Here is a 27,100-nt window from a genome sequence, read left to right as displayed (position 1 = left end):
ATTGGGGATCTGAGCCTTTGAGCTGGGGAAAGGAGGGGTGCCCCAGAGGAAAAAGAAAAAGTACTCTGTGACATTCGTCATGGTTCAGCCTTAATCCCCCCCAGCCTAAAATAGCAGCACTGCCTGGCTGCTTTGGGGAGGGGTCTCTCCCCTTTGGAACATGATCTGAAGGGATCAACATTCCTCCTCCTCCTCCCCTTTCCCCTCCCCCAGCACTCCTCTGTCTCCCTGCACCCCGCCCCCGCCGGCTTTGTTGCAAACTGCTGGCTCATAGTTTGCCTCCATATGTTAATTTTGTACATTGGTGTTAAAAAAAAAAAAACAAACGAAAGAAATTTCAGTTTTTTAGCAACCGACCTTCCCACCACATTACCTCTCTTTTGGCCCCCTCCTTCTTTAGCTATTTGTATCTACTACTGACTTTTCTGGTTAGGGATTGAAGGGAGGGCTGGGGGCAGGGCAGGCAAGGAGGTGAAGTGACTTTTGTGGGGCACAAGTATCTTCCCAGGGATGCCAGGCTACAAAAGCAGCATCCAGGGACTCTGGCTACTGTTGCTGCCTTCTGCAGATTCCTCCATGAAGCTTGCTGCAGCCTACCATGATCCTTCCCTCTCCTCTCAACAGCTGAAACACTTATTCAGCATTAGGTCATACCTATCAAAAGTTATTTAACTGCCCCCTGAGTGCTAGTCTCCTGTTCTAGTCAAATTATAGGCTCCTCGTGGGCAGGGCCTCTCCTCAGTGTGTCATTTATATCCTCTTTCCCGGAAAGTAATAGTTGAATTCAATTGAACCAGTACAAAAACCATGTGGCATTTGCTACAAGGCCACTAGGTTGTCCAAATGTGGAATGGGAAATAAGAGAATGCTTGTCCCTGGCAGGATTTGAGCAGGGGCTCGATTGCCTATTTTGGGAGATACTGTGGGAATGATTTGTGCTTTAGGTAGGATTGTGACAGAATGGTCTCCGAGGTCCCCTTGCAGATAGACTATTCTGTGAGTCTGTAATTGCTTTGCTCTCTGGGAACATCCCAGCCTGGCAAGTGCGGGGGAATTTCCCATCTTTGTATTTGGATGCCCTCTGTCCCCCGGGAGATTGTAACCTCCTTGAAAGTAGGTGCTGTCTTAGATTTCCATTTCTTTTCCACAGCACTGAGTATGCAACAGACGCTCATTATATACCCACTGAATGAATGACTGGCCTTCTCCTAAGGTATTATTTTCAGTGGATGAAGGGGAATGAATCACAGGGAACAGCGATTTCCTAGGCTTGCTCCAAGTAGGAGAAGCCAAAAGCTAAAAGCAGGCTGCTCATCAAAGCAATGGGCATTTGGCATTGTAGAAACATAGTTTAGAGAAAATATAATTAAACTCAGGAATCAAAAGACCTGAGTTTGAATCCCATCTCTATTATTGTGTAACCTTAGGCAAGTTATCTAACTCCTTGAATTTTAGTTTCTTCTCTGCAAAATGGGGTCATCATTCTTGTGTTGTATGGACTGAGCAATTCAATAACTAGCAAACTGTGTGCCAAGGGCGAAAAAACAAAGTTATAGCCTGAGACAAAGGGTGTACAACTTAACTTTGACCAATGCTGGGGGATCAGTGGAGCAACAGATGGGGCACCAATTCTGAGACCCTGGGCAGAGGGAATCCAAGAAGGGGCAGCTGCCTATTTGTGAGGCTAGATGCCAGGAATCTCCTGCCCAGGAAGGCAACCTTGAACACACAAGGATGGGAGGAGGGAATAATGTCAGCTTTTATCCAGTGCAATCTAATCAGACCTACTGAGCATTTATTAAACACCTATATAACGATTGGAATGACTCCACCTGCTGGAGACTTACTGTAGAAAAGCTCGGCCATGAGGAGAGGGTCTCTGAGGACAGGACCATGCGGCTTTCTTTGGCGTCAGGAAGTGATGTTGGCTTGTGGGAGGGTGAAGGGGGAGGCTGGCGTGCTGGCTCACTCTCTTTCCGGAGGACTCTGGTGGAGAAGGGAGCTAGGAATGCTCTCTCCCTTTAATAGATAGATGAATCTAGGCCTTTCTCTCTCTCTTTACCAAATTCTTATTCTCCTTAATAAATGCTTAAAAGTCTAACTCTTGCTAAAGCTTATAATTTATTGTCGACCACTCATTAGATATTTTAGACAATATAGCTAGAATTTTAGCCTTTACACTTACTATGTACTGAGCACTGTGTTAGACAGAAAGCATACCAAAACAAACATAAAGAGCTGTTGTCCTCAAGGAATAAACATGCTACTGCTCAGACCAAGCAGCTCAGTTTACATCCTGAGAATCTGCCCAGCAAGCTTTGGGGAGCCTGTCCAGCCTAGGAATTTCCATGGCTGGTTGTGGGGTTCAGCCACTGTGTGAAACATATGGAGATGGAAAGAAACACCTCTCTAGGACAGAAGGTACAAAATGGTTGTCCATTCCAACTTGCCAACCGGCCTGACCATTTGGAGCTCCCCCTGTCCACCTCAGCAGCTGCCCGCCACTTCACAGACATGAAGTCCGCCATCATCCAAGCCCTTGCCCCTCCCCTTGGACTCCCTCCCCGAGCTGAACACCAGGGGATAGGGAGACTACCCTTTTCAGTCGGTGAAACCTGAGTAGAGCCTTCCGGGAAGCAAAGTTCCTTAAGAGCAGCAGCTGTTTCTTGTCCCCACAGTCCAGAGCTGCCTATCCCTTGAGGCTAGAGCCCCTGGCTAGAGCAATACAGAAAGGATTAGGTGGTTTGTTTATAGGCATTTGGCTTCTTGGTTGAGAACCTACCCCAGCCTTAGAGGGGCCTCTGGCTGCACTCAAGGAGAAGAGTGACAGAAGGGGGAGACTCCCAGGAAAAGGGTGGATAGCAAAAGGGCCGGCCCCTCTCCTCCCACTCCTGACCCAGGCTAAGCTTCCTACAAATAAATACGAAGCGCCTGCTATGTTCAAGGCACTTTGCGAGATGGTAGAAGAGATGTAAGGAAATGAAGGACAAAGTCCCTTCTCTCCAAGATTCCATGGTTGAGCACGAGACAAGCTCTGCCTGGTGTATAAGGAATCCCCCTGATAGACAGCCTGTCAACTGAGTTGGTCAAATCTTTCTCTAGAATGTCTCTGGTGTCTCTCCCTTTCCCTCAACTTCCACAGCCCTCTTCCTACTTCAAGTTCTCATCACCTTTCATTTAAACTGTTGCAACAGCCTCCTAATGAGACTTCCAATCTCCGTCCTCTCAAATCCATCCTCCTTACCACTGCCAAAATAATCTTCCTAAATTACAAGTCCAATCATGTTGCTCCACTGCTCAAGACTCTTCAGGGTCTACTTATTGCCTTTTAGGATAGAATATAAGTTGCTCAGCTTGGCATCTAACATGCTTCACAAGTTGACTACAACTACCCTTCCCAGGCTTATTTCACATTCCTGCTCTTCACATACCACATTCCATCCAAACTCATCTATTCACTGTCCCTTAACTTTTTACACTACCTTCCACCCCCCGCCCATGCCTTTGCACTGGCTGTTCCCCATGCCTGGGATGCACTCCCTCCTCACTGCTATCTCTTAGAATCCCTATCTTCTGTCAAGGCTGAGCTTTTGAGTCACCTACTACTGAAAACTCCCCCCTATTTGTTAGTGCTTTCTCCTTCCTCAGGTTACCATAAATGTACTGAATTCTTCACATCTTAGATTCTCCTCCATCTCCTATAGCATGTAAGCCATTTGAGGACAGGGACTGTTTTTGGTTTTTTTTTTACTTTGCCTTTATATCCCTAGCACCTAACACAGTGGCTGGCACCTAACAGGTGTGAAAAATGCTTGTTGAATTTGATCAGTATACAAATACAAAGCAATATACAGTAGAAAGCAGTGTGTGGTATGTGCTGAATGGATAGTCAATAAATCAAACACTTTTTATACGTGCTAGATATACAAAGACCAAAAATTATACAATGCTAAATCTCAAGTTTACTTTCTTTTGGAGCATAAGTTATTTAGATAGTTTAAAGGGAGGAGAGGAGAAGTAGGTTAGAGATTAGAGGAGTTCAGATCCTATTGTTTGCCTTCCTACTGTCTTAGTAACATTTGGTAAGTCGCTCCATCTTTCTGGACCTCAGTTTCCTCCTCTGGAGATGGCTCTTATGGTCTCTGCACTTAAGATACTGTCAAAGTATCATCCTAAGAACACTGCAAATTGTGGTGGTTAAGGAAAACTATACCAAAAAGGGGGAGACTTGAACTAGTTCCCTTTGAAACTCAAAATATCATGATGAGTCCTGGCTAGGGTCCCAAGGACCCAGGAAGGAGCTTGGCTCATTCTATAAGCCTGTGGCTCAGCCAGGTGGATCAGCAGAGACATCTAGTGGCCTGAGAAGTGCATGGCAAACAGCTGAGGCCTGAAAGCTTTCTTTTCAAAACCCACTGAATCTGGGAGATGGTATCTGGTTTCCCCAAATCTCCAGTTAAAAGGGACCTTACAAGGTCATTTAGTCTATTCCTCTGTCTAGACATGATGGCACCCAAGGCGTCCTAAAAAAATGATTGTTTTTTTAAAATAAATTTTGTTGATATATTTAGCTTTTATAATTACCTATATTTCCCACTATGTCCCTTTCCACACTCAAGATAATGTTTGAAAGGACATTAAATAATGGAAGTTTCTATGACTTTTTCCTTATTTGCCCATTACTCTCAGTGGGTTATGGTCCTTAGTCTTCAGGTCAGATCCCTCCCTTGCCAGCTCAATCAGCCCTTTTCCTCTTCTCTTGGCCTCCGGGGAAATGACTTTAACAACACAATTGAAATGAAGGTGATTATGTAGGTGCCCAATATACAGGATGTCCCTAAAGTCCCCAAAGTCTGCAGTTTTAAGCTATTAATAGCTTAAAGCCTTGGGATTTAATTTATATAAGGAACTCTTGTGTGAGGAAACTCTACCTTGCAGGTCACCCCTTGCGAGCTTGCTCGCGCGAGCGCGCTCTCTCTCTCTCTCTCTCTCTCTCTCTCTCTCTCTCTCTCTCTCCCCCCCCAACATTCGTCTCATTACTTAATGCACTGAAACAGGTGAAGTGGATTGACCAGGGTCATACAGCCACTATCTCTATCAGTAGTGAAATGACCAGGGTCATATCAGCCAGTATCAGTATCAGAGGCAGAATCTGAATGCCTTTCTTCCTAACTTTGAGACCAACTCTCTTCCCACCACACCATACTGCCTCTCAACAATAACAATCATGACTGATAATAGTAGTATTTGTATAGCACTTTGTAATTTGCCATACCTTTTACATGTAACTTCATTCGATCCTCACAGTCCTGTGAAGTAGGTGCTATATTGTTCCCATTTTACAGATGAGGAGACTTAGATGCTAAGTCTCCCAGATAGTGTCTGAGACAGGATTGAAACCCATGTTTTCCTGATTCTCAAGTGCAGTGTTGTATCCGCTGTGCCTCTAATCCCAGTTCCTTTCCCTTTTCATAGTGTGTTTTCCTATTCAGCCTTTCCATCACCATCAACTTAGATAAGAGATTTTTAGTAAAAGCCAGAATCTCATTTCCAACTCTGGTCAAGAAGGCCAAACTAGGTGGCCAAACTCTCTCCTTTCTTCCTGTTCTCTTCCCTCTTTATCCTCCTGTTCCCAGCTTTTGTGGTATCTAGCAGTAATCTTCTAAGGAAGAGTGATCCTCACTTTGGTTGGGGATGGGAGGCCATATACTTCCTTATACACTTACCTTTGCTGTTCTGCCTTAAAAGGGAGGCTTCCCTCTCTGATCTTCAGGAGGTGAGCAGTATATGGGAATTGGGGGTGTGGGGTAGAACACCCTTGTTTAGTCATGATTTGTGAGTCATCAGGTCCTAGAGCATTACTGGGGCGCTATTACAGAATGACTCTGCTGCCTAGTTTGCTGTGATTCTCCCTGAAAGCTGAGCCTGACCAAAGACAGTGACCCAGCCTTGAGTTTACAGAGGCTCCAGTTATTGCTGCTCCCCTCTCCCCACTAGAAAACTGTTTCAGTGGACAGATGCCAGATACCCGATTCTGTCTAGATTCTCTAGCATGTCAGAACAAGGAGACAACCTCTAGGAGGCAACTGGTGGCACAGTTTCGTCACCTATAAAATGGGGGTTAGAATAGCACCTATCTCACAGGATTGTTGTGAGGTTCAAATAAGATTTTTTTTTTGCGGGGCAATGAGGGTTAAGTGATGTGCCTAGGGTCACACAGCTAGTGTCAAGTGTCTGATCTGGATTTGAACTCAGGTCCTCCTGAATCCAAGGCCAGTGCTTTATCCACTGCACCACCTAGCTGTCCAAATAAGATATCTTTTTTTAAACCCTTAGTATGCCTAGCACAATGTAGGCATTATATAAATTCCTTTCCCCCTCCTTCCCAGGTGGCTTGGGAAATTTAGTTTGAAAACTACAAAATGTGTTTCATGTTTTTAAAGATGCTAAGAAGCTTGAAAAGAAATCCTATTTGTGTTTAGACAGAATAACATTCACCTGGTTTAGAGTCTGGTGGAACCCAGGGAAAGCTGTGGTGAATAGAATAAGGCAAGGTGCTTAAATAACATCTTCTCCCCTAAGGGCTCCCTCCTTAGGCAGGACTTCTGAGTTGACCTGCGTCAGGTGTGGAGAGGGGCACATTTCTTCCCATTTTACCAAGCTGGAGATTGAGGCCTAGAGAGGAGGTAGCTACAAATCCTGACTCACAAAACAAACCTAAGATGAAAGTTCAGGATGACACTGCCTTTGATGCTGGGCTCCCTAGGTATCTTAGACTGGGAGAGGTTGAGCCCCAGAGGGAATTTTGGGAGTCATACAAGTCTACTCTGCTGGGAAAACAGGACTTCTGCATCCTACTCTTGCTCAGATGTTGATGGGTCCTTCTTCAGACATCTGCTTCTCCAGCAAAGAGGGGGGCCACCTATCCAGCTCTCTCCCTCCTCTGCAGCCTCATGGCGTTTTATATTTTCCTTATGCACTACTATCATTATCTGGGTCCTTGTTTTATCTCCCCTGAATAGACCATTTTTCCTAATTTAGGGCTCCTAGTTCAGTTTTCTTCTAGTCTCTAGTAGATGATATAACTTTGCTTGGAGAAACAGTGAGAAAGAAAGGCCAAGGTGCTCTTTGGAAGTAGAGACTATATCAATTCATTTCTGCATCCTCAGCCCTTAGCAGGGTGCCTTATAAATAATAATGATCATCACAGCCGTATTTATCTCACTTGATCATCATGTCAATCCCTCTGAAGTAAGTATATGCCTTTTTAGTTGAGAAAACACTTTTTTCACAGCAATGCTATAAAAGCAAGTGAGAAAAAACATTGTCCCCATCTTCCTGATGAGAGAGGCCGTAAGCAGAGAGGTTAGGTGGCTTGCTTATAGTTAGTTATTACACAGCAGAGTCAACATTCAAACCCTGTCTTCTGACTCTGAAATCCAATGTTCCTTTCATTTCTCCCGGCTCACTCACTAAAAATTGCTGAAGGAAGAATTCATCACAGGGATTAGAACCCAGTCGAACAGCCATTTGGTTTAGGGTTAGTTCAGAGAATACTCGGCTCAATGGGTTAAGTAGCTTCACAAAACATTAACCAGGTGGTTTGGGGGAAAGGAGATTTTGCTTTTGTTCGCTTTGGGGCTCTGAAAATCACTGTAGTTTATTCCAGTTCCAGGCTGATCATGAATTTTGCTTCAAAGTCCCTGCACAGTTCAAAATGTAGGCCCAGGCAGGCTATACATTCCATCCCGTGTCTAAACCCCCAAATTCCCTGAATAGTTTACCTGGAGAAAGGATTGGGAGAGTTCAAACAGTCTCACCTCTACCCCTAAGGTTAAAATGACAAAAAAGGTTAGGGTGGCGTCTTGGGGAGGAAAAAAATTTAAGCACTCCTGGGAGTATCTTCTTGTGCTTGGGGCTATCCACGTGAAGGGATTGCTTACTTTCCTTTTCCCTTTCTTCCCTTCCCCCCCCCCCAATGCAAGCCAAGCCCAGACCCACTGCCCAAGGTTAGATAACTGGGCAGGAGTGCCCTTTACTCACTAACATGATCCCATCTAGGTACCTGGGATTGGCAACTTCAGTGCATCCATCCATTTGAGACCTTATAGACTACTGAGGTTTTTGAGGTTGCAGAGGAGCAGACCATGTGACTGGCTTTTAGCTAAACTAGAACACCCGGTCTGCAATCAGCCACACCTAAGTACAAATCTGGCCTCGGATACTTACTAGCTGTGTGACACCAGGCAAGTCACTTAAACCTGCCTCAGTTTCCTCATCTGTAAAATGTGCTGGAGAAGGAAATGGCAAACTTCTCCAGTATCTTTGCCAAGAAAATCCCAAATGGGGTCACAGAGAGTTGGATACAACTGAATAATAACACTTCCAAACAGGGCAAATTATACCTAGAAATTATTCCAGCCCAGCAGGGAAATGGAGAAGACAGCTAGAGTTAAGGGAAATCATGATAGATTTGCAAATCAACTTTTACCTACTTGCCCAAAGCTAGTAAGAATTTTTGTGTGGTTGAATCACACACTTTGCTGATTTTATTAATTTTTATTTAATTCCTGGATATTTCCTGGGATAATAAATTGGTTGGGAGGGTGCAGCTAGGTGGCTCAGTGGAAAAAGCACCAGCCCTGGATTCAGGAAGACCTGAGTTCAAATCCAGCCTCAGACACTTGATACTTACTAGCTGTGTGACCCTGGGCAAGTCACTTAACCCTCATTGCCCTAAAAAAAAATTGGTTGGGAGAACTTTTTCATGAGCTGATACAATGAAGCAATTAGGTGGCTATGTGCTAGTCAGGAAGATGTGAGTTTTAATCCTACCTCAGACACTTACTGGCTGTGTTATTTATTTATTTATTTTTAATTTTAGCTTTATTTAGTTAGTTTTGTGCGGCAATGAGGGTTAAGTGACTTGCTCAGGGTCATACAGCTAGTAAGTATCAAGTGTCTGAGGCCGGATTTGAACTCAGATCCTCCCAAATCCAGAGAGGTACTTTATCCACTATGCCACCCAGCTGCCCCTGGATGTGTTATTATGGGTAAATCACTAAACCTCTCTCAGCCTTAGTTTTCCTACCTGTAAAGTGGGTATAACTGTTAACATCGGCTTCATGAGGTTGTTGTGAGGATCAAATGAGTTAACATTTAATATTTTGAGTGCTTTGCAAACCTTAAAGAGTTAAAGAAATGTTAGTTATTAATACTCCAATTGAGTGGAGCAGCAGCATGGATAATACCAAAAAATAAACAACCGAAGAGTTGAGTTGTGAGTTCTTCTTTTGAGTTTTAGAATGAATTGTGTAAGATTTGCTTTTCTCCAGAAGATTTACCTTTCTAATTTGGTCTCACTTCAGCTAATCACCCATCTAACCATTTTACAATGGAAATAATACTAGTATTGTAGTCAGAAGACCTGAGTTTGAGTCTAGGCTGTGCTTAGAGAAGTACTTCATCCACCTCTCTGAACCTCGATGTCATTATCTCTAAGATGGGGGTAAGAATACTTGCACTAGGGGCAGCTAGGTGGCACAGTGGATAGAGCACTGGCCCTGGAGTCAGGAGGACCTGGGTTCAAATCCGGCCTCAGACACTTAACACTTACTAGCTGTGTGACCCTGGGCAAGTCACTTAACCCCAATTGCCTCACTGAAAAAAAAAAAAAAGAATACTTGCACTGCCACCATCTCAGGATGGTTTTGAGGGAAGTGCTTTATAAACCATAACATGCTACATAAATGTACATTGGAACTGACAGTGTTCCAATTCCACTAAAACCAGATGGCAGTCTTACAGTGCCACTAAAAGGTCATTCTCACACTCCTTGGCAGTATTAAAAGGGAATCTAGGTTATAATGGAGAAGCTAGCCTTTATGGCAATTAACCTAGGCACGTTCTACCATTATCCAACTCAATGCCTCACTGTGGTGGAGGTGGCCCCTGGTTCTTGAAAGCTATATTTGCTTTTGGAATAAAAGCCCTGACATGTCTGACCAACCTAGAAAGACATTCACTGGTAGGCCTAGCAATAGACTGTGTGCCTGCTATTGAAGGTTGGCCTACCAGGTGCAGATTTTTTTTTAAACAAGAGTAATTCATGAAACTGTGTCAGGAAGATTCACTAATGCAGAGAGGGATTGCAGTATCTACCAGAGAAAACCCACAATGATTGAAGCAATCAATAAACAATTTTTAAGCCTCTACTATGTATGTGCCAGATTAGTTCTCCGAGCTGGTGATAAAAAGACCAACAGCAAAACAGATCCTATCCTCAAGGAACTTCTATCTTCTTACAGATCTTTTAAAACATTGATGCAATTTATGCATAGACTCTTCATGGACTCAAGGCTATACTCTACTTTAGAGATCATCTCTTCTAATCTTTCCATTTTCAATGAGGCAACTAAGGTCCAGAGAGATTATGACTTGTCCAATGTCCAATATTATGCAACAGCGTTTAGGGTTCCCTCCATTATACCAGGTTATCGCTATAGATTTTATGTACAGATTGTTCCAAATATACTCATATGAGGGGTAAACAGGAAAACTATTGAATGAAGCTGGATTAACTTCAAAAGGAAGAATGAATGGCACATTCAAAAGAGAACTTTGATCCGGCATCCAAGGACTAGAGTTTAAATCTCAACTGTCACTACTTCTGTGCTATTGGGCAAGAGCACAGCCTTTCTGGACTTCTTTCTTCTTCTGTAAGAAGGGAATTGGAGGGGGCGCAGCTAGGTGGCACAGTGAATAGAACACCAGCCCTGAAGTCAGGAGCACCTAAATTCAAATCCAGCCTCAGACACTTACTAGCTGTGTGACCCTTCTCAAGTCACTTAACCCTGATTGCTTCAATAAAGGGGAAGGGGGATTAAATTAACTCTAAGGTGTCTTCTACCTCTTTACTCATGACCCCTTGTGCCTGTAAATTATGGGAGATACAAGAAGTGCCAGGTACCTGTCCCTGGCCTCAAAGAGCTTAAAATCCCCTCAGAGGACCTATAAATCTTCTGTTTTTACTTCCTCCAAGATGCTTAAAGTGCCCCTAAAAGGTCATTCTCACACTCCATGGAGAAGGAAGCCAAAGCATGGAGCTGACAGTTCATTTTGCTCAAGGTCACAGCGAATCAGGAAGGATACAGAGCCAAGAATAGAAGCCAGGAGTCCTGACTTCCAGCCTGACTTGAAGGAGAGGGGACAGTCAGAGGTCCAGAGCAGGTGGATGGGCAGGGGCACTCACAGGCCTCCTGTTCTGCTGCTTCTTATTTATAGGATCGCCTCCTTCGGACATGTTGCCAAGACCGGTCTGGGGGAGGGGGAGAAATGGCTCTAGAGGAGATGTTGAGGCCAAGGTGATTAATGAGATAAATTGAGAAAGATTAAACTCTGTGACTTCTCATTTTGGGGGTGCTCTACTGGTTTCCAGTAGGTTAAGGTGGCTTCACCCAGGTCCTATAAGTTGTTCATTGGGGAAGTTGCAGTTGCAACACCTGTGTTTGTTGTTGCATTCTGTAATAGCTAGTTTAAGATTTCGCTTAAACTACATTCCAGCCTCCTGCCTACCCCATCACACCACATGCTCTAATCTTCCCTAGGGGTTAAAGACCAGAACCTCCCAAAAGATGTGGTTGGGTCAGATGGGTGAAGTTTTTGTGGGAGAAGGTTTTCTTGTTTGTGTGTTTTCTCCTTATCTATTTACCTGTGACTAAAACTTTACAACTACTAGGGAGTAATTGGAAGATCTGGCCAGGAGTTGAAGGAAGGAGAAAGAAATGAATTTTTCGTGCTAGAAGGGACTTTAGACAGCATTGACTCCAAACTGCCATCCCCCCCCCAGTTTTAGACATGAGGAAACTGAGGCCCAGGGAATTCAGTGTCTTGCCCATTAATAGAACCCAGAGCTCCCCATTTTTAGTCCAATTCTGTTTCCACTATTTTCTCCCAAATAAAAATAAATTAAGAGATATCATACACACACACCCATCTTCCTCCATCAAAGTCCCTTTCTGTCATCTACCAAATATAGGATCCTCTGATAGTCTTTCCCAGCAAAAGGGGGGGAGAGAGAGAAAGAAAGAGAGAGAGAGAGAGAGAGAGAGAGAGAGAGAGATGGAGGAAGGGAGGATTTATTAAATTGCCTATTGCCTGATTTCTCATTTCCTACAGTCTGATTTCGTTTGGAGGAATCAAATCTGCATGTTAAAGGGAAATTCTATAGAAAGTTTTGGCAATTCCATCAATAAGCTGAAAGGATACCTTTTATTATCTCTCTTTCCCACTGATCCCCCTACCCTCACCAAATTGAACAATTAGAAAAGAAAGAGAGAGAGAGAGAGAAAGAAGAAGAAAGAAAAAAGAAAGAAAGAAAGAAAGAAAGAAAGAAAGAAAGAAAGAAAGAAAGAAAGAAAGAAAGAAAGAAAGAAAGAAAGAAAGAAAGAAAGAAAGAAAGAAAGAAAGAAAGAAAAAGAAAGAAAGAAAGAAAGAAAGAAGGAAGGAAGGAAGGAAGGAAGGAAGGAAGGAAGGAAGGAAGGAAGGAAGGAAGAAAGAAAGAAAGAAAGAAAGAAAGAAAGAAAGAAAGAAAGAAAGAAAGAAAGAAAGAAAGAAAGAAAGAAAGAAAGAAAGAAAGAAAGAGAAAGAAAGAAAGAGAGAGAGAGAGAAAGAAAGAAAGAAAACACTCATAACAAATATGCAAAGTTTAGCAAAACAGATTCTTGGACTGGTCAAAAATTCTTATCTTATTCTTCATTTTAAACCTCTGGCAAGGAGGCCGGTCACCTGCTTCAAAAGGTGGGTCCTCTGGAGTTGTGTTTTATCATGATATTGTTTGTTCAGAGTTGTAAAGTCCTTCAAAGTTGTTTTACTTTGTGATGTTGTTGGCATTTTATAAGTTTTTCTTCTCTTTCTGCTCACTTCTCCCGGTTGATAGATTTTTTTTTTTTTGATGAGGGGATTGAGAAATAAAGCCTTGCCCCAGACTTAAAAGTTCCTATCTCAATCCAACCTTGATCTCATAGATGAACACTCAGAATAATAAAACCTCCTCAGCATGATAGTAGGAAGAACAATGTATGTCCTTCTGGCCTTCAATCCCAAAATGACCTACAAAAGTCATCTAGTCCTATATATTATAAAAGATGAATTCTCTCTACACCATGCCAAAAACAAGTGGTCAGTGGCCACTGCTTTAAGGCCTTTAGTGATAGGGAAAGTGTTACTCCCAGAGCTTCAATACTGCTCCTAAATTAGGAGGGTTTTCTTTATAGCCAATTCAGATTTATTCCTCTGCAATTTCTCTCCTTTGATCCTAGTTCATAGGCAACATAGTACCTTTACACATAAGAAAAGTGAGGCACAGAGAGATTAAATGATTTGGCCAAAGACACACAAGTAGCAGATAGCAAGGCCAGAATTCTAATTCTGCCCTCTGGGACAAAGCAGAATAAGTGATCCCTCTTCAGTACAACAACCCTTTTACTTGAAGATAGTGACCATGTTTCCTGAGTCTATACTCCTCTACAGATAAACAATGCCTGGCACACAGTAAGCACTTAAACCCTTACTGATTGATCAAACACTCTCATACAGAACAGTCTCCATTCTCACCATCCCAGTCACCCTCCTTTGGACATGCCTGATTGTTTGTCAATGTCTTTCCTAAAATGTACAATCCAGAGCTGAATCCAGTGATCCAGCTGTAATCTGACCATGACATAGTACAGAAAAAATTGTGATGTTCCTTCTTCTGAGCACTGTGCTTCTCTCTATTCAGGCAGCCTAGTATAGCATCAGCTTTTTGCACTGCCATGTCACCCCTTGGGCTCACATTGAGCTTGAGTCCACTAACCCCACCCTAGGCCCTTGTCTCATGGTATTAGCTAAATATTCCCAAAGGTGATCTTTTCCACACTTCTCACCATGAAGGAAAATGGAATGTGGAGTGGGCTAGGGGTAGGGTGTTGAGGTTTAGAAGAGTGTCTTAGTGAGACTTTCCTCCCCATAGTTTGGGGCTGTGCAAGGGTGGGTTGGCTGGAATCTAGGGAAATAGTGTATAAACCCAAACCATACCTCCCTTCCCTCTAGGACCTCCTGCAGAATTCCCCCAATTCCATGACAGGAGTCTCCAATAACCCCCAGGGGATTGTAGTCCCAGCCTCAGCACTCCAGCAGGGCAACATTGCCATGACAACAGTCAACTCACAAGTTGTTTCGGGTGAGTACCAAGAGAGAAGTATGATCTAAGGACATATGAGACCCCTTTGAGCAGAGAGTGGTGGGGAAGGGCATGAGGAACCCCAGCAGATAACAGGCTAGAGTCCAGGTGTGGGAGGGGAAGCTAGGGCTTGGATCAGAGAGGGAACTCTAATCCAGCCATGGCATCTATTTCTGTCATTCATTCTTTGCCTAACTGCTCATTATCTGACTAGATCAGGGAGGCCTCACATACCTCCTGATAAGGCGATACCCTCTAGCCTGCCTTTGGATTGGAGTTCCTGTTTATTGTATAAGCAGACCAAATTGGCAGTATTGCCAAATTTCTTAAAACCTCATTTCAGCTTTGGAGAAACTGGGAGATAAATCCCACAGGCCCCCAATGAAGCCAGAAAGGGCAGACTTTTCCCAAAATGGCTATAAAGTTTCCCCACCATCTGACTCCCCTTCTAACCTCCCCCTCAAGGCTGAAATCCCCCATCTTCGCTCTCGGAGCCCTGCTGTCTGTCTATAGACTCCCCACACTGAATCCTATAAATATGTAATTTTCCAGGGCTGTGTCAATAGTGAGCATGAGCCCTGATGGGTTGGGCTAAAGGCTCTCCATGAAAAGGCAGGGTAGGCTCAGGGGTCCAAAAGAACAGCTATGTTTGTGGAAAGTACTCCATGCCAGTATTCCCTCCCACATTGCTGGTGATATAAAGTCCGGTTTCTTTCCAGGTGGAGCCTTGTACCAGCCAGTTACCATGGTAACCTCCCAGGGTCAGGTGGTCACCCAAGCAATTCCCCAGGGAGCTATCCAGATCCAAAATACACAGGTAAGTGAGAGGAGACAAGCTATCTGTGGGCCTTCTTAAAAAGCAACTAAGCAAGGCCTTCTCAGTGGTATGGGGAGGGACTGCAGGTTGGGTACAGATGAGGACTAGGCTGACAATTCCAAAGGGACAGATGTACATTTACATAGTATTTGCATGTTCACTCCATGCCCAGAAATCTCTTCCCCCTGGGAGCCAATTCGTCTCTTCCCCTTAGTACCTTCTCCATCCGCAGTCCCTGTTATTTCAGCCCACTCTGATTAGACCCTTCCTGACTAACCTACCATCTTGACCTAAGGTGGGAAAATCTGTTTCCTAGAAAACTTCCAGAAGCCTTTCCTTCCCTACTCCCAATTGCCTTTGAAATTGAAAGGAAAATGAGGATCCAGGGTGGGTGAGGAAAATGGAAGTTGCTGAAAGGTGGCGGTAGTCACGGAGTTGGCGGGGTGGGGGAAGAGCACCGTCAGGTAATTGGGATCGGATCACTTTCCCATAGAATCATTTGAGGCCAAAGCCAGAGTTCTGAATGATCTCAGCTGGGAAGCCTTGTCTAATCCAGGTCCAGCCCTCTGCATTCTTCCTGTCACTAGAGGGATGCAACGGGTGCTGTTCCCCATTCCCTCCCCCTCTTGGGAGTCTGTCTGGAAAGGCTTAGATGCCTTGTACTCTGCCGTGCAAGGCTTTATGGGATTTGAGGTTTGTCTGCTGATGTTTTTTCTCAACACCATTATCCTCCCTCCCCCGCCCCTTTTGCTAGAGTTAGGAGCAAGGGCCCCCAAGAAGAAACTGCCTGGTCATTTCCTTACACACCAATCCCCTTTGTCCTGTAAGCCTTCCTTACCCTCACTTCCCCTGTTACCTAGGGAGACAGGCTCTGCTAGTGGTTCAGCCAGGAAACACTGGACTGGCTCCAGAGGGAAGAGAGTGTGGAGGCAGAGGGAGGGACAGGAAACTGACAGGTCTCCTTCCTTTTAGCTCTGGCCTCCAACCAGCCAGCCCTGCATCTCCACCTTGGCGTTTTCATTTGGGCACAGCCCTTCCTGCTCTTCCTAGATTTTATGCTAAACTTGAAGAAGACAGTGGCTAGAATTGATATTGCTTTATTTTTACTCTCCTATGCCCCAGGAGCCCCCTCCCACCTCAACCAAGGCACCCATCTCCTCTTTCTCATTTGGAATTAAACATTTATTAAATAGTAAACATTTATCATGTGCCAGATACTGTGCTAAGTGCAGCATTTATTAAATACTTATTAAGTTCTGCCCATCTAGATGTATCTCCCAATTACTGTCCCCATTCCTATGTGACCTTGGTCACTTCACTTGTAAAATGAAAAGTATGGACTTTGTTCTATGATCCTTTTCTCCACCTCTTTAACCCTTCTCCCACCCCCAGTCCCCCATGATCTTTTCATATCTTGGTGAGACTGACAAGCCTTCAGCCCTGTGGGTCTCTGGCAGAGAGAGGCCTGGCCCTTGAAGAGAAGCTGAGCTGAGTTGGGGGGAATCCTAAGACTTCATGGAATGAAAGAAGGAGGAGCTTCCTGACCTGATGGGTTTATACCTCTGTTGACATTTTGTAAAGATTATAAAAGTCACTGGGGACCTGACACTCCAGTGCTACAGAGTTACCCCTGAGCCCAGTTTTTCCAGGCAGCTTTCAATTGGTAACCTTCCCTGCTCCACCTTCCCCCCCACCCCACCCCACCCCCATTCTTATGCTATTTCCACTTGGGTATGTATGGAAAGGGAAGTTCAGGTTGGGGAGCCCTTCATATGGAAAACTTCTTGAAGGGAGGAACTGAAGTCTTTGCACAACCACCAATATTCAGCCAGGGTGGCTTGATAATGTCATTTGTGTTTCCGACGGCAGCCCCATTATACTCAGTCACCAAACAGAATCCTGAGAGACACTCCAGCCTAATGCACAATCTTTATTCCTGGCAGGTCTGCCCTGAATTCTAGTCTGTCTCCTTTCCTGTCCTGTTGAACTAAGCTGAATAGAAAACTTCCAGTCCTTTTTATCTCTTCTTTTGACACTAAAGCAAGTGCAAAGAGCACTGGATTCAGCATCTTAGAACTTCGGGTTCACGTTTGGCATCTTTACTTCTGTGTGACTCATCTATTTTTGCAAATCCCTTTACCTCTTTGTTCTCTTTCTTCGATTTTAACACAAAGGGCTTGGACTAGATAGTGTCAAAGGTCTCTTCCTCTCTGACTACTACCATCTTCTCTGTGATCCTAAGCAGCTCAGAAAACCCCACACAAAAAAGGTTACCCCCAGTTCAAAATCCCAAAGGAAAAGAAGTCAGGACCTCGTAGGAAGGTAGCAGTACAGGAAAAAGGATAGTAGCTCTGAAATAGAGACTTTTAACAAGTCATTGAACCTCCTGGAGGGCCTCAGTTTCCTCATCTGGAAAATAAAGGGGCCGGATTAGATGGACTCCAAAGTCCATTCTAACTTTAGCTCTATCATATCTATGAGCCCAGCAGTGACCAATTACCATTCCAGAGGACTCGTGATGAAACAGACCTACTTCCTGACAGTGAGGCAATAGACTCATAGTGCAGATTGAGTCATATAATTTTTGGACGTAGCTCATGCAGAAATTTGTTTTGCTTGGCATGCTTATTTGTTACAAGGTTTGGGATATTTTGGGGGGTTGGCTTGTGTTTTGTCTTTTTGCAATGCAAACCGTGGGAGGAAGATAAAAAGTAGATTTTTATTCATTGAAAAAGGGTAACTTAAGGGGGCAGCTAGGTGGCATAGTGGATATAGCACCGATCCTGGATTCAGGAGGACCTGAGTTCAAATCAGACCTCAGACATTTGACACTTACTAGCTGTGTGATGCTGGGCAAGTCACTTAACCCCAATTGCCTAACCAAAAAGAAAAGAAAAGAAAAAGGTTAACTTAAAATTTTAAAAGTCTATGATCCGGGGCAGCTAGGTGGCTCAGCGGATAGAGCACCGGCCCTGGATTCAGGAGGACCTGAGTTCAAATCCGGCCTCAGACACTTAACACTTACTAGCTGTGTGACCCTGGGCAAGTCACTTAACCCCAATTGCCTCACTTAAAAATAAAACAAAACAAACAACAACAAAAAAAAGAAAAAAAATCTATGATCCAGGGGCAGCTAGATGGCACAGTGGATAAAGCACCAGCCCTGGATTCAGGAATACCCGAGTTCAAATCCGGCCTCAGACACTTGACACTTACTAGCTGTGTGACTTTGGGCAAGTCACTTAACCCCCATTGCCCCACAAAATTAAAAAACAACAACAACAACAACAAAAATTTTTTTAAGTCTATGATCGGGGCAGCTAGGTGGCGCAGTGGATAGAGCACCAGCCCTGAAGTCAGGAGTACCTGAGTTCAAATCCGGCCTCAGACACTTAACACTTACTAGCTGCGTGACCCTGGGCAAGTCCCTTAACCCCCATTGCCTCACTTAAAAAAAAAAAAGTCTATGATCCTGTGGTTCCTAAAAGCCCCCAGGAAGAAGTTAGGGTTCCATTTCTGTTGCCTGTCGCACTGCCCCCATTCTGCCCAACACTCCTGTCAAAAGCCAGGATGAAAGGAGAAGAGGAGGAGGAGAAGGAAAAGGGGTGGCTAAGCTCTACCCCACGGAGTGGACCGCCTGTTTTCTCTGTGTCTAACAGGTTTAGCTCTTTTGCCATTGTCTAGTCTGAGGTCAGTTCTGTGGTAGAGCTCTCTTCCTGATCTTTCTCTGTTGTATATTTCTACCCTGGAGCTTTCCACCCGCTCACATCTCAGTGAGGGGAGTCTGATATCAGCCTGAAATACGATTGTTCTCTCAGCACACCCAGGGTGACTAAGCAAACGACTAAGTGTTACTTCTACTTCCTTTCCTTTTAGATGATGGAGGGCCAGGATCCTTTAAAAATGGGGAGGGGGGGGGGAGACCTTCTTTAAGAATAGAATATACTTTCTTCCCACCTACCTTTGGGGGTAAATTAGGGAGAAGAAAATGCCTCCATAATTGTGATGACACCCTCACTAAATCCTCCTTCATGGACCCCTCCCTTGATGGACTCCTTTATGGAGCATGGAAGCACACCCTAGGGCACATGCACAGACACTGACCAGGCTAGCAAGACCTTAAATACAAGCCCAGCAATAGAGTGTGGGTTGTTGTCCTTCCTTCTCAAAGAGGACCAAGGTGGCATCACTATGTTGGAGTCAAGGTATAGCAATAGATGTACACCTTTCTCTGAGGATCAGCCAAGCTAGATTCATATTCAATGGATTTTTTGTTGTTGCCTACCCTGAAGTTTAGCCTGGACTTCAACTTCATATCCTTGTTGTCTGGGAGGAAAATAAGGTCAGGGTTAATTTCAACTTTTTTTTTTTTTTTTTGGGGGGGGGGTCATGATGATTCACTGATTACCTGTGAAGGCATGGTAGAATCTGCTTTGATGAACAAAGTACTTACACTGGTGCAATTTTTAAAAGTCCTGAAACTTCAGGGGCAGCTAGGTGGTATAGTGGAAAAAGTGCCGACCCTGGATTCAGGAGGACCTGAGTTCAAATCTGGCCTCAGACACTTGACACTTATGAGTTGTGTGACCCTGGGCAAGTCACTTAACCCTCATTGCCCTGCCAAAAAAAAAAGTCCTGAAGCTTCAAAGAAAGTACTTTTTGCAATAAAAAAAGAAACCGAAGGGACAGAGCTGTGACAGGAAACTGAGGCCTAGAGAACTGAAACAGGCAACTTGGGTCTACTGACCTGGACAAGGCCCTAGAATTTCTTTGGAATTGTCTGTGCCTCCCAGAATCCTCCATAATGTCAGTACCAGCCTCCAGAGTCAGAAGATCCTGCCCTCAAAGGAAGCAGTGCCTTGCTCCAAAGCCAGCCAAGTTTGGGTGAAGAGTAAATCAACCCCTACTTCTTAGAGCATCTTTGGTTCTGAAATCTCAGAAGCACTTTAACCTTCAACCTTGTGAGGTTGGAAACGTTCCCTCCCATTTTGTAGAGGGAGAAACTGAGGCACAGACAAATGATTTGTTTAAGATCACTTTGCAGGCTAGTGCCAGGGCCATGGATCACCTGTTCCAGCCCCCTCATTTTACAAATTAGAAAACTGAGGCCCAGAGAGGATAAATGACTTGCCTCAAGATCACTGTGCCCCCAGAGATGGCCAAGCTGTGATGCATACTCAGGTCCTGGAATTCCAAGTTCAGCATTGTTTATATCATAGTCTCCCTCTCTTACATCCAGGGACAGTTCTCTTTCTATAATTCTTCTCTCATCTTCCTGTCCTCCAAATTCCTTTGTTCCTGATTCCTTGGTTGGTTTTTTTAACCTTTGGGGAGGATTGAGGTCCAAAAACAACCTCCTTCCTTTCCCCTACTCTTCCCCTACCTCATGTAGATACACATTCTTAACTGCATCTAAATGAGATTTGGATTCTATAGCTAATAGGGAGTTTGGGGACCACAAGGCCAGGGGCACAAATCTGGCCAGAGACCTCCTCCAATGCCAGCACAATGTATGCAACCCCAGTCTTAGCTTTTATCATAGCCTGGGCCAGAGGGAGCCCTTCCTGCCTGGCATGGGGCTGGAGCCTGATGTTTTATTCATACAGAAGGAATGTTTTTGATGAAACCTGGGGAAAAGAGGAGTGGGTGGTGGTAGAGATTTTAAAGTTGATGTTTCAGTGAGTTTTTTGCAGCCTCAAACTCCCTGCTCCTTCCTGACTAAATCCATCCTCTCTCCTCCCAGCTCCCCTTTGTCATCACTTGCTATGTGTAGGGTAGGTAACCTTATCCTGGGTCCAGTTCTCCCATAGGACTGGGGTGAACAAGCAAAGAGGTCTCCAGATTGTTGGGTAGGTTGTATCTATAACAACTAGTCAGCCAAGACTTATTTTCTGGGGCAGTCCTGATATTGAAAAAAAAAGAAAAGAAAATTGCTTTACATGAGGCTTTGCAAAAGAAATCGTTTTTGTCAAGTTTGCTTTGGAAAGCATGGTAACTTGTGTCTCAAGCATCCAAAGACAAGGGTCTGGGTGGGGCAGAGCTCTCGTGGGAGAAATTCCTCCTTCCTGAAGTTTCCCTGTTTCCCCTCCCTGCTTCTGCACAAAGTAGTCTGGTCTTCTCCACAGAGGTAGCACTGATGATTTCAGGCAACTGGAGAATTTTCAGGAGCCCAGAACACAGGGAAATATAGGAAGGTGTAGGTTCCGCCACTATCCACTAAGCAAATGCTTTAGGTTTCCCTGTGCCCTCCTAGCATAGCGGGTAGGAACAGGAGATCTTTCTAGTCTCACTGTGACAAAAAACAAAAACAACTATAGGTCTTACTACTGTATCGCAGATTCTGCAGATCCCCCCAATTCTGTATAGCTCCGTTCCCCCCTTTTCTCCCCTTCTCTGTTATCTTCCAGTTTTGCCTTCTTTTTAGCTCGAAGGGATTGATGTTATGGGAGGAGAAAAGGGGGGGAAGTTGGAGGGAGGGTGGCTGTTCCATCGTGGGGGCAGGAGAAGGTAGCCTCCCCGCTTCAGGAGAATGGGTCAGGAAAGGGAGCCGGCTTTGTGTGCCTCCCATCACCATGGCAACAGGTCCTTCACTCCCTGTGTAGCTGCTGATGCGGCTTTTCTCTCCACCTGCCCTGAAGGTTAACCTTGACCTCACCTCCCTCCTGGACAACGAGGATAAGAAGTCCAAGAACAAAAGGGGAGTCCTGCCCAAGCACGCTACCAACATAATGCGTTCCTGGCTCTTCCAGCACCTCATGGTGAGTGTGAAGTCTCTGGGTGGAGGGGAAGGAATGAACACCATGTGAACTAACCCTTATTGTCATTCACAAGTACTCAGAGAAGGAGCAACTTGAAAGAAAGCCTGTTTTCTGGGCATATCCTCTTTTGTGGGCTGGGCCAGGTCAGGGAGAAAGGATGATTTAAGCAGCCATGGTGTTATCCTAAGAAAAAGGATTGCAGGTCTGTGTCAGAAGTCCTCGATCTAGAGATCTGAAAAGGACCATAGAGATTATCTGTCTAGCCCCATAATTTTGCAGATCAGGAAACAGAGACCCAGAAAAGTGACTTGCCCAAAGTCACACAGTTAGGAAGTAGCAGACCCATGCCTTAAACCCCGATCCTCTGACTCCTGTGACTTTTCCTCTACAATGCACAATCTCTGAATTCTAGTGTGAGCTCTCATCCTAACCTGCCAGGTGACCTTAAGTAAGTCATTTAACCTGCTTGATCTCTAGCTTCCTCATCTGCAAACTGAGAATAGCCTGACTCCCAAGATTATTGTGGGGGTCCAGTTTGCTGTGAAAAGTTTTTAAAAGGCACTTTTAAAAATGTAGAGTATAAGAACAAGGTGAGTTTCTGTATTGTACAGGGATCTTTGATCTGGAAATAACACTTCTCCCTCTTCCCCTCATCACCATCCCTTCCCTTCCCACCTGCCCCCTAGGGAAAGACCTCTGAAGCTGACAGCTTCCCAGCCGCGCCTCTTTTTGTCCAATATAGCTGCGAACGGCATCAGTGCTGCAGAGTGGAGGGTTTTCTGTGCCTGTCTTCCTTCTGTGTTAGGACAGCCATGTGCTCATTGCCCTGTCAGAACACACACACACACACACACACACACACACACACACACGCAGAGAGTCATGAAGGTATTATTTGCATAAGAAGAATTTAAGTTAGTTATTAGGAATGACTTGAGGTGGGGTAAGACCCTGGTGCATCTTATTCAGATTGACATCTGCGGAGATTTTAAAGCAAAGGGTCAATGATTCTATATCTGTACCTGTAGGGAGGGTAACAGATCCAGGGATGGCTGGGCTCCATTGTCTGTTTGTAAATCCTACAATTTTTGAAATGGTTTATCAGTATGCATAAATATGGATGAGCAGAATGCCAGTGTAAGTATTGGGGGAGGGAGTAAATGAAGATCTTTGATTAAAGAAACAGATTCAGGATGAGTTGGTTGGCAAACGAAGGAAAACCGGTGTGGCCAAAGGAACAAGCAAGCATCTAATCTGGGAATGGCCTGGGAGGAGGGTCCAGGCTAGAAGTAACCACCTCAAGGGTATAACATACAGGAGGCATGACAGGGGCCAGTTTTCACTAATATTTTTGGTAAATGTTCACTTTCCTAGGTCCAGAAAATTCCTTCTCATTGCTACTTCCAGATTCTCTCTCTACCTGCATTCCCTCAGTAACACCTCTTCCTCTGAAGTTCACTCAAACTATAGCTATCACCCTATTATTTTTTTTGAGGGGCAATGAGGGTTAAGTGACTTGCCCAGAGTCACACAGCTAGTAAGTGTCAAGTGTCTGAGGCCAGATTTGAACTCGGGTCCTCCTAAATCCAGGGCCGGTGCTTTATCCATTGCACCACCTAGCTGCCCCTCTATCACCCTATTATTATACACATCTCTGTATTATACACATCAAAATTCCGGTAGCTATAGGCTACTGGCCTCCAAGCCACTCCCTGTCTTTCTTCAATGAGCTTTGTACTTGATTCACAACCTTTCTCTCCTTCCCAAGTCCTACTTTCCAACTAGAGAACTTCATAATATATATTGATACTACCTCAAACACCTGTACTTCTCAGTTCCTCAACATGCTCATTTGCTGTGACCTCCTCTTCTATCCCACTTCTGCTAGATAGAGAAAAGTCATATGTACTCTTTTTTGTTTTGTTTTGTTTTTAGTGAGGCAATTGGGGTTAAGTGACTTGCCCAGGGTCACACAGCTAGTAAGTGTTAAGTGTCTGAGGCCGGATTTGAACTCAGGTCCTCCTGACTCCAGGGCCGGTGCTCTATCCACTGCGCCACCTAGCCGCCCCCCCATATGTACTCTTAATCTTACCATTACCCACAAATGCCACACTGCCATATTTATGAACTCTGAAATTCACCTCCAATCCCTAGACCCCTTAGTTCTTTCCCAGACCATCACCCCTGCACTGACTACCCTCTTCTCCCTTCTCTATCCTGACCCCTTAGTGAACCAGACCAATTCTACACTGTCTTGTTTTCTTGAATCCCTTGCCCCCCTATCCCATTGCCAGTCTTGTTTTACCAGGCCACATCTCTGGAGTGCTCCCACTGCTAGCTACTTTTGAACCTATTCACTTGCTGACTAATGAAACTGGAGAAAATCACATAATTGTGCCTACTGGATCTACTACAAATTTTATTGTTTAATTTCAGCTGGGCCTTCACTATAACAAGGCAATGTCTTTATACTTCCCCAATTGAATCACTTTCCCACTCCCCACAACTTTTTCATCACTCCTCAAATCTGCCTTAGTTCCCCTTCCTGTTCTCGTTTCAACTAAGAACTTTGCTTCACAGTTCACTGAAAAAAATTAAGCCATTCACTGAATTTCTCCCCTCCTCTTTGTCATACCTAACAGATGTCTTCTGCCATAGTCTCCATCTTCACCCCACCTCACATAGAGTCAACCTTTCTCCATGTCAAGAAATACTTCTCTGTATGTACAAGTACTCCTACTTCATCTCATCTTTTCCAACAGATTGCCTCCTCTATCATTCTCGTTCTCACTTAGATTCGATCTCTTCTTGTCTACTGGCTGCTTCCCTGTCATCTACAATCTTACCTATTTCTCCCGCATCCTCAAAAAATACACATTTGATTTGTCCATCCCTGATAGATATCATCCTATATCTCTCTTTGAAGGTTGTCTACAACAGATGCCTCTACTGCTTTTCCTCTCACTATTCTGTTAATTCTTTTCAGTCTGGCTTCTGACCTCATCCTTCTTGACCTCTCAGCAGCATTTGATACTGTTCATCACCTCCTTGGATACACTTGCGCTCTCTCTCTCTCTCTCTCTCTGGTTTTCATAACATTTTCTCTCTGGATTCTCTTCCTATCAATCTGATAGCTCCTTCACACCCTCTTTTTGTGTTTTGGTTGTTTTTTGCTTTTTGTTTGTTTGTTTGTTTTTGCAGGACAGTGAGTGTTAAGTGACTTGCCCAGGGTCACACACAGCTAGTAAGTGTCAAGTGTCTGAGGCTGGATTTGAACTCAGGTCCTCCTGACTCCAGGGCCAGTGCTTATTCCACTGCGCCACCTAGCTGCCCCCTTTCACACCCTCTTTTGCTGGTTCTTTATCCATGTGACACACACTAACCATGAGTGTCTAGCCAGGTTACTTACACTCATTAACTATGGGTATATCACAAGGCTTTATCTAAAACTGAACAGTCTAAAACCTTCCCTTCTTCCTACCTTCTCTATTACAAGCAAGGGTACCACCATCTTCCCAGTTACCCAGGCTCAAAACCTAGGTGTTATCCTCAGTTCCTTACTCTTTCTCACCCTACCCCCATCCAATCCATTTTCAAAGCCTGTTGGTTTTACATTTGAAACCTTTCTTATATATTCCCACCCCCACCCTTGTGTAGGTCCTCACCACCTCACACTTGGATTATTGCAGTAGCCTGCTGGTTGGTCTTCCTCCCTCAAGTCTCTCCTTACTCTAGTTCATACTCAGTTCTGCTGTCAAACTGATCTTCCAGTTGCAGTCATGTATTAGGCGTGAACATCAGGTGTTATTATGTCACTCCCCCTACTCAGTAAATCTCAGTGGATCCCTATCATTTCCATGATAAAATATAAAATACTGTCTGGCAATCAAGCACTTCACAACCAGGCTCCCTCCTGCCTTTCCAGTTACCTTACTTACCCCCACATACTCTGCAATCCAGTGACACCAGCCTCTTTGCTGTTCCTTGAACCAAAACACTATCTCTCACCTGCCAACATTTTCACTGTCTCTCCCTCCAGCCTAGAATTCTCTCCCTCCTCATTTTAGCCTCTTGGGTGCATTATTCTCTCCAAGTCCCATCTTAAATTCCACCTTCTACAAGAAGCCTTTCCAGTCCATTTTAATGCTAGTACCTTCCCTCTCTATGATCTCCAGTTTATTCTGTATATATTTGTTTGGACATAGTTGTTTGCATATTGTCTCTCCCATTAGACACTGAGACGCCCTTGAGAACAGGAACTGTCTTTTTGCCTTTCTTTCTATCCCCAGCACTTAGCACTGCCTGGCACATAGTAGGTACTTAATAAATATTTGCTGACTGACTTGCTGACAGAAATTTCCTTCTGAGATTGTTGTATTTATTTTGTGATAAGTCAAAGCCAGTGTGTTAGAATGGAGGCAGAAAGCCAAGAGTAGTGTGGAAAAGCCCTGAAATTGGATTCAAGAGACCTACGGTATATATACCAGGCACTTTGACAATGGGTATTGAAGTCAGCCAAATAGGAGAAGGGTTTTTAGTGAGGGCATCAATAGCGCCATGAATTAACCTATTAGATTAGAGAAGAGGAGACTCTTGACTGGCCCAGGTTTTTAAGGCACTTATAAAAATGTAGAATGTACTAACAAGGTGAGTTTCCCATTTTTCCATTCCATCTGATAACTTGTTCATTCTGTATTTGTGTGTGATGGGACTGTGCACCCATACATTGTGCAAACACAAAGAAATATACAACCACAGCCATAGTCACTGGCCTTTCACTTGTAGAGATTATGATTCATTGCGCTTCTAGTGTGGGATTAACAGTTAGCCATCTGAAGATATATGAAAATAAGAAGGGAGCCTTCTGGTCCTCATTATTTCCTCTGACCTATATCTCCTGAATTGCATCCTAGTGCTTTGCCAAATTCAGCTACCTATACTTTCTCACATGTGTTAAAGGCTAAAATTCTAGCTAAACTGTCTAAAATATCTAATGAGTGGTCGCCAATAAATTATAAGCTTTAGCAAGAGTTAGACTTTTAGGCATTTATTAAGGAGAATAAGAATTTGGTAAAGAGAGAAAAAGGCCTAGATTCCTATCTATTAAAGGGAGAGCGCATTTCTAGCTCCGCTCTCCACCAGCGTCCAAAGGCAAAAAAAATCTCAGAGTGCTACTCTCTTCCTTCTTCCTCCCACTACCCAACGTCACTTCCTGATGCCAAAGAAAAGACTCCTGGTCTTGCCCTCAAAGACCTTCACTTCATGGGCGGAACTCTTCTACAGTAAGTCTCCAGCAGGTGGCGT

At 44.3% G+C, this 27,100-nt stretch overlaps 1 protein-coding gene across 9 annotated transcripts in view; it reads left to right on the top strand.

The window, feature by feature from the left end:
• The window catches only part of PKNOX2 (PBX/knotted 1 homeobox 2), a 382,423-nt gene that overhangs the window by 330,667 nt on the left and 24,656 nt on the right, over nt 1–27,100 (top strand). For 7 of the 9 annotated variants that reach the window (XM_043997764.1, XM_043997756.1, XM_043997760.1 and 4 more), the window contains 4 exons: nt 12,775–12,798; nt 14,092–14,221; nt 14,941–15,038; nt 21,677–21,796. In XM_043997764.1, the coding sequence (XP_043853699.1) occupies nt 12,775–12,798; nt 14,092–14,221; nt 14,941–15,038; nt 21,677–21,796 (372 nt within the window). The remainder of the gene's footprint in view (nt 1–12,774; nt 12,799–14,091; nt 14,222–14,940; nt 15,039–21,676; nt 21,797–27,100) is intronic. The other 2 variants (XM_043997763.1, XM_043997765.1) reach the window with 2 other exon arrangements.

The sequence above is a fragment of the Dromiciops gliroides genome, chromosome 3 (assembly GCF_019393635.1).
Source record: "Dromiciops gliroides isolate mDroGli1 chromosome 3, mDroGli1.pri, whole genome shotgun sequence".
Taxonomy (NCBI): Eukaryota; Metazoa; Chordata; class Mammalia; order Microbiotheria; family Microbiotheriidae; genus Dromiciops; species Dromiciops gliroides.
This window is presented reverse-complemented; position numbering and strand designations above follow the sequence as displayed.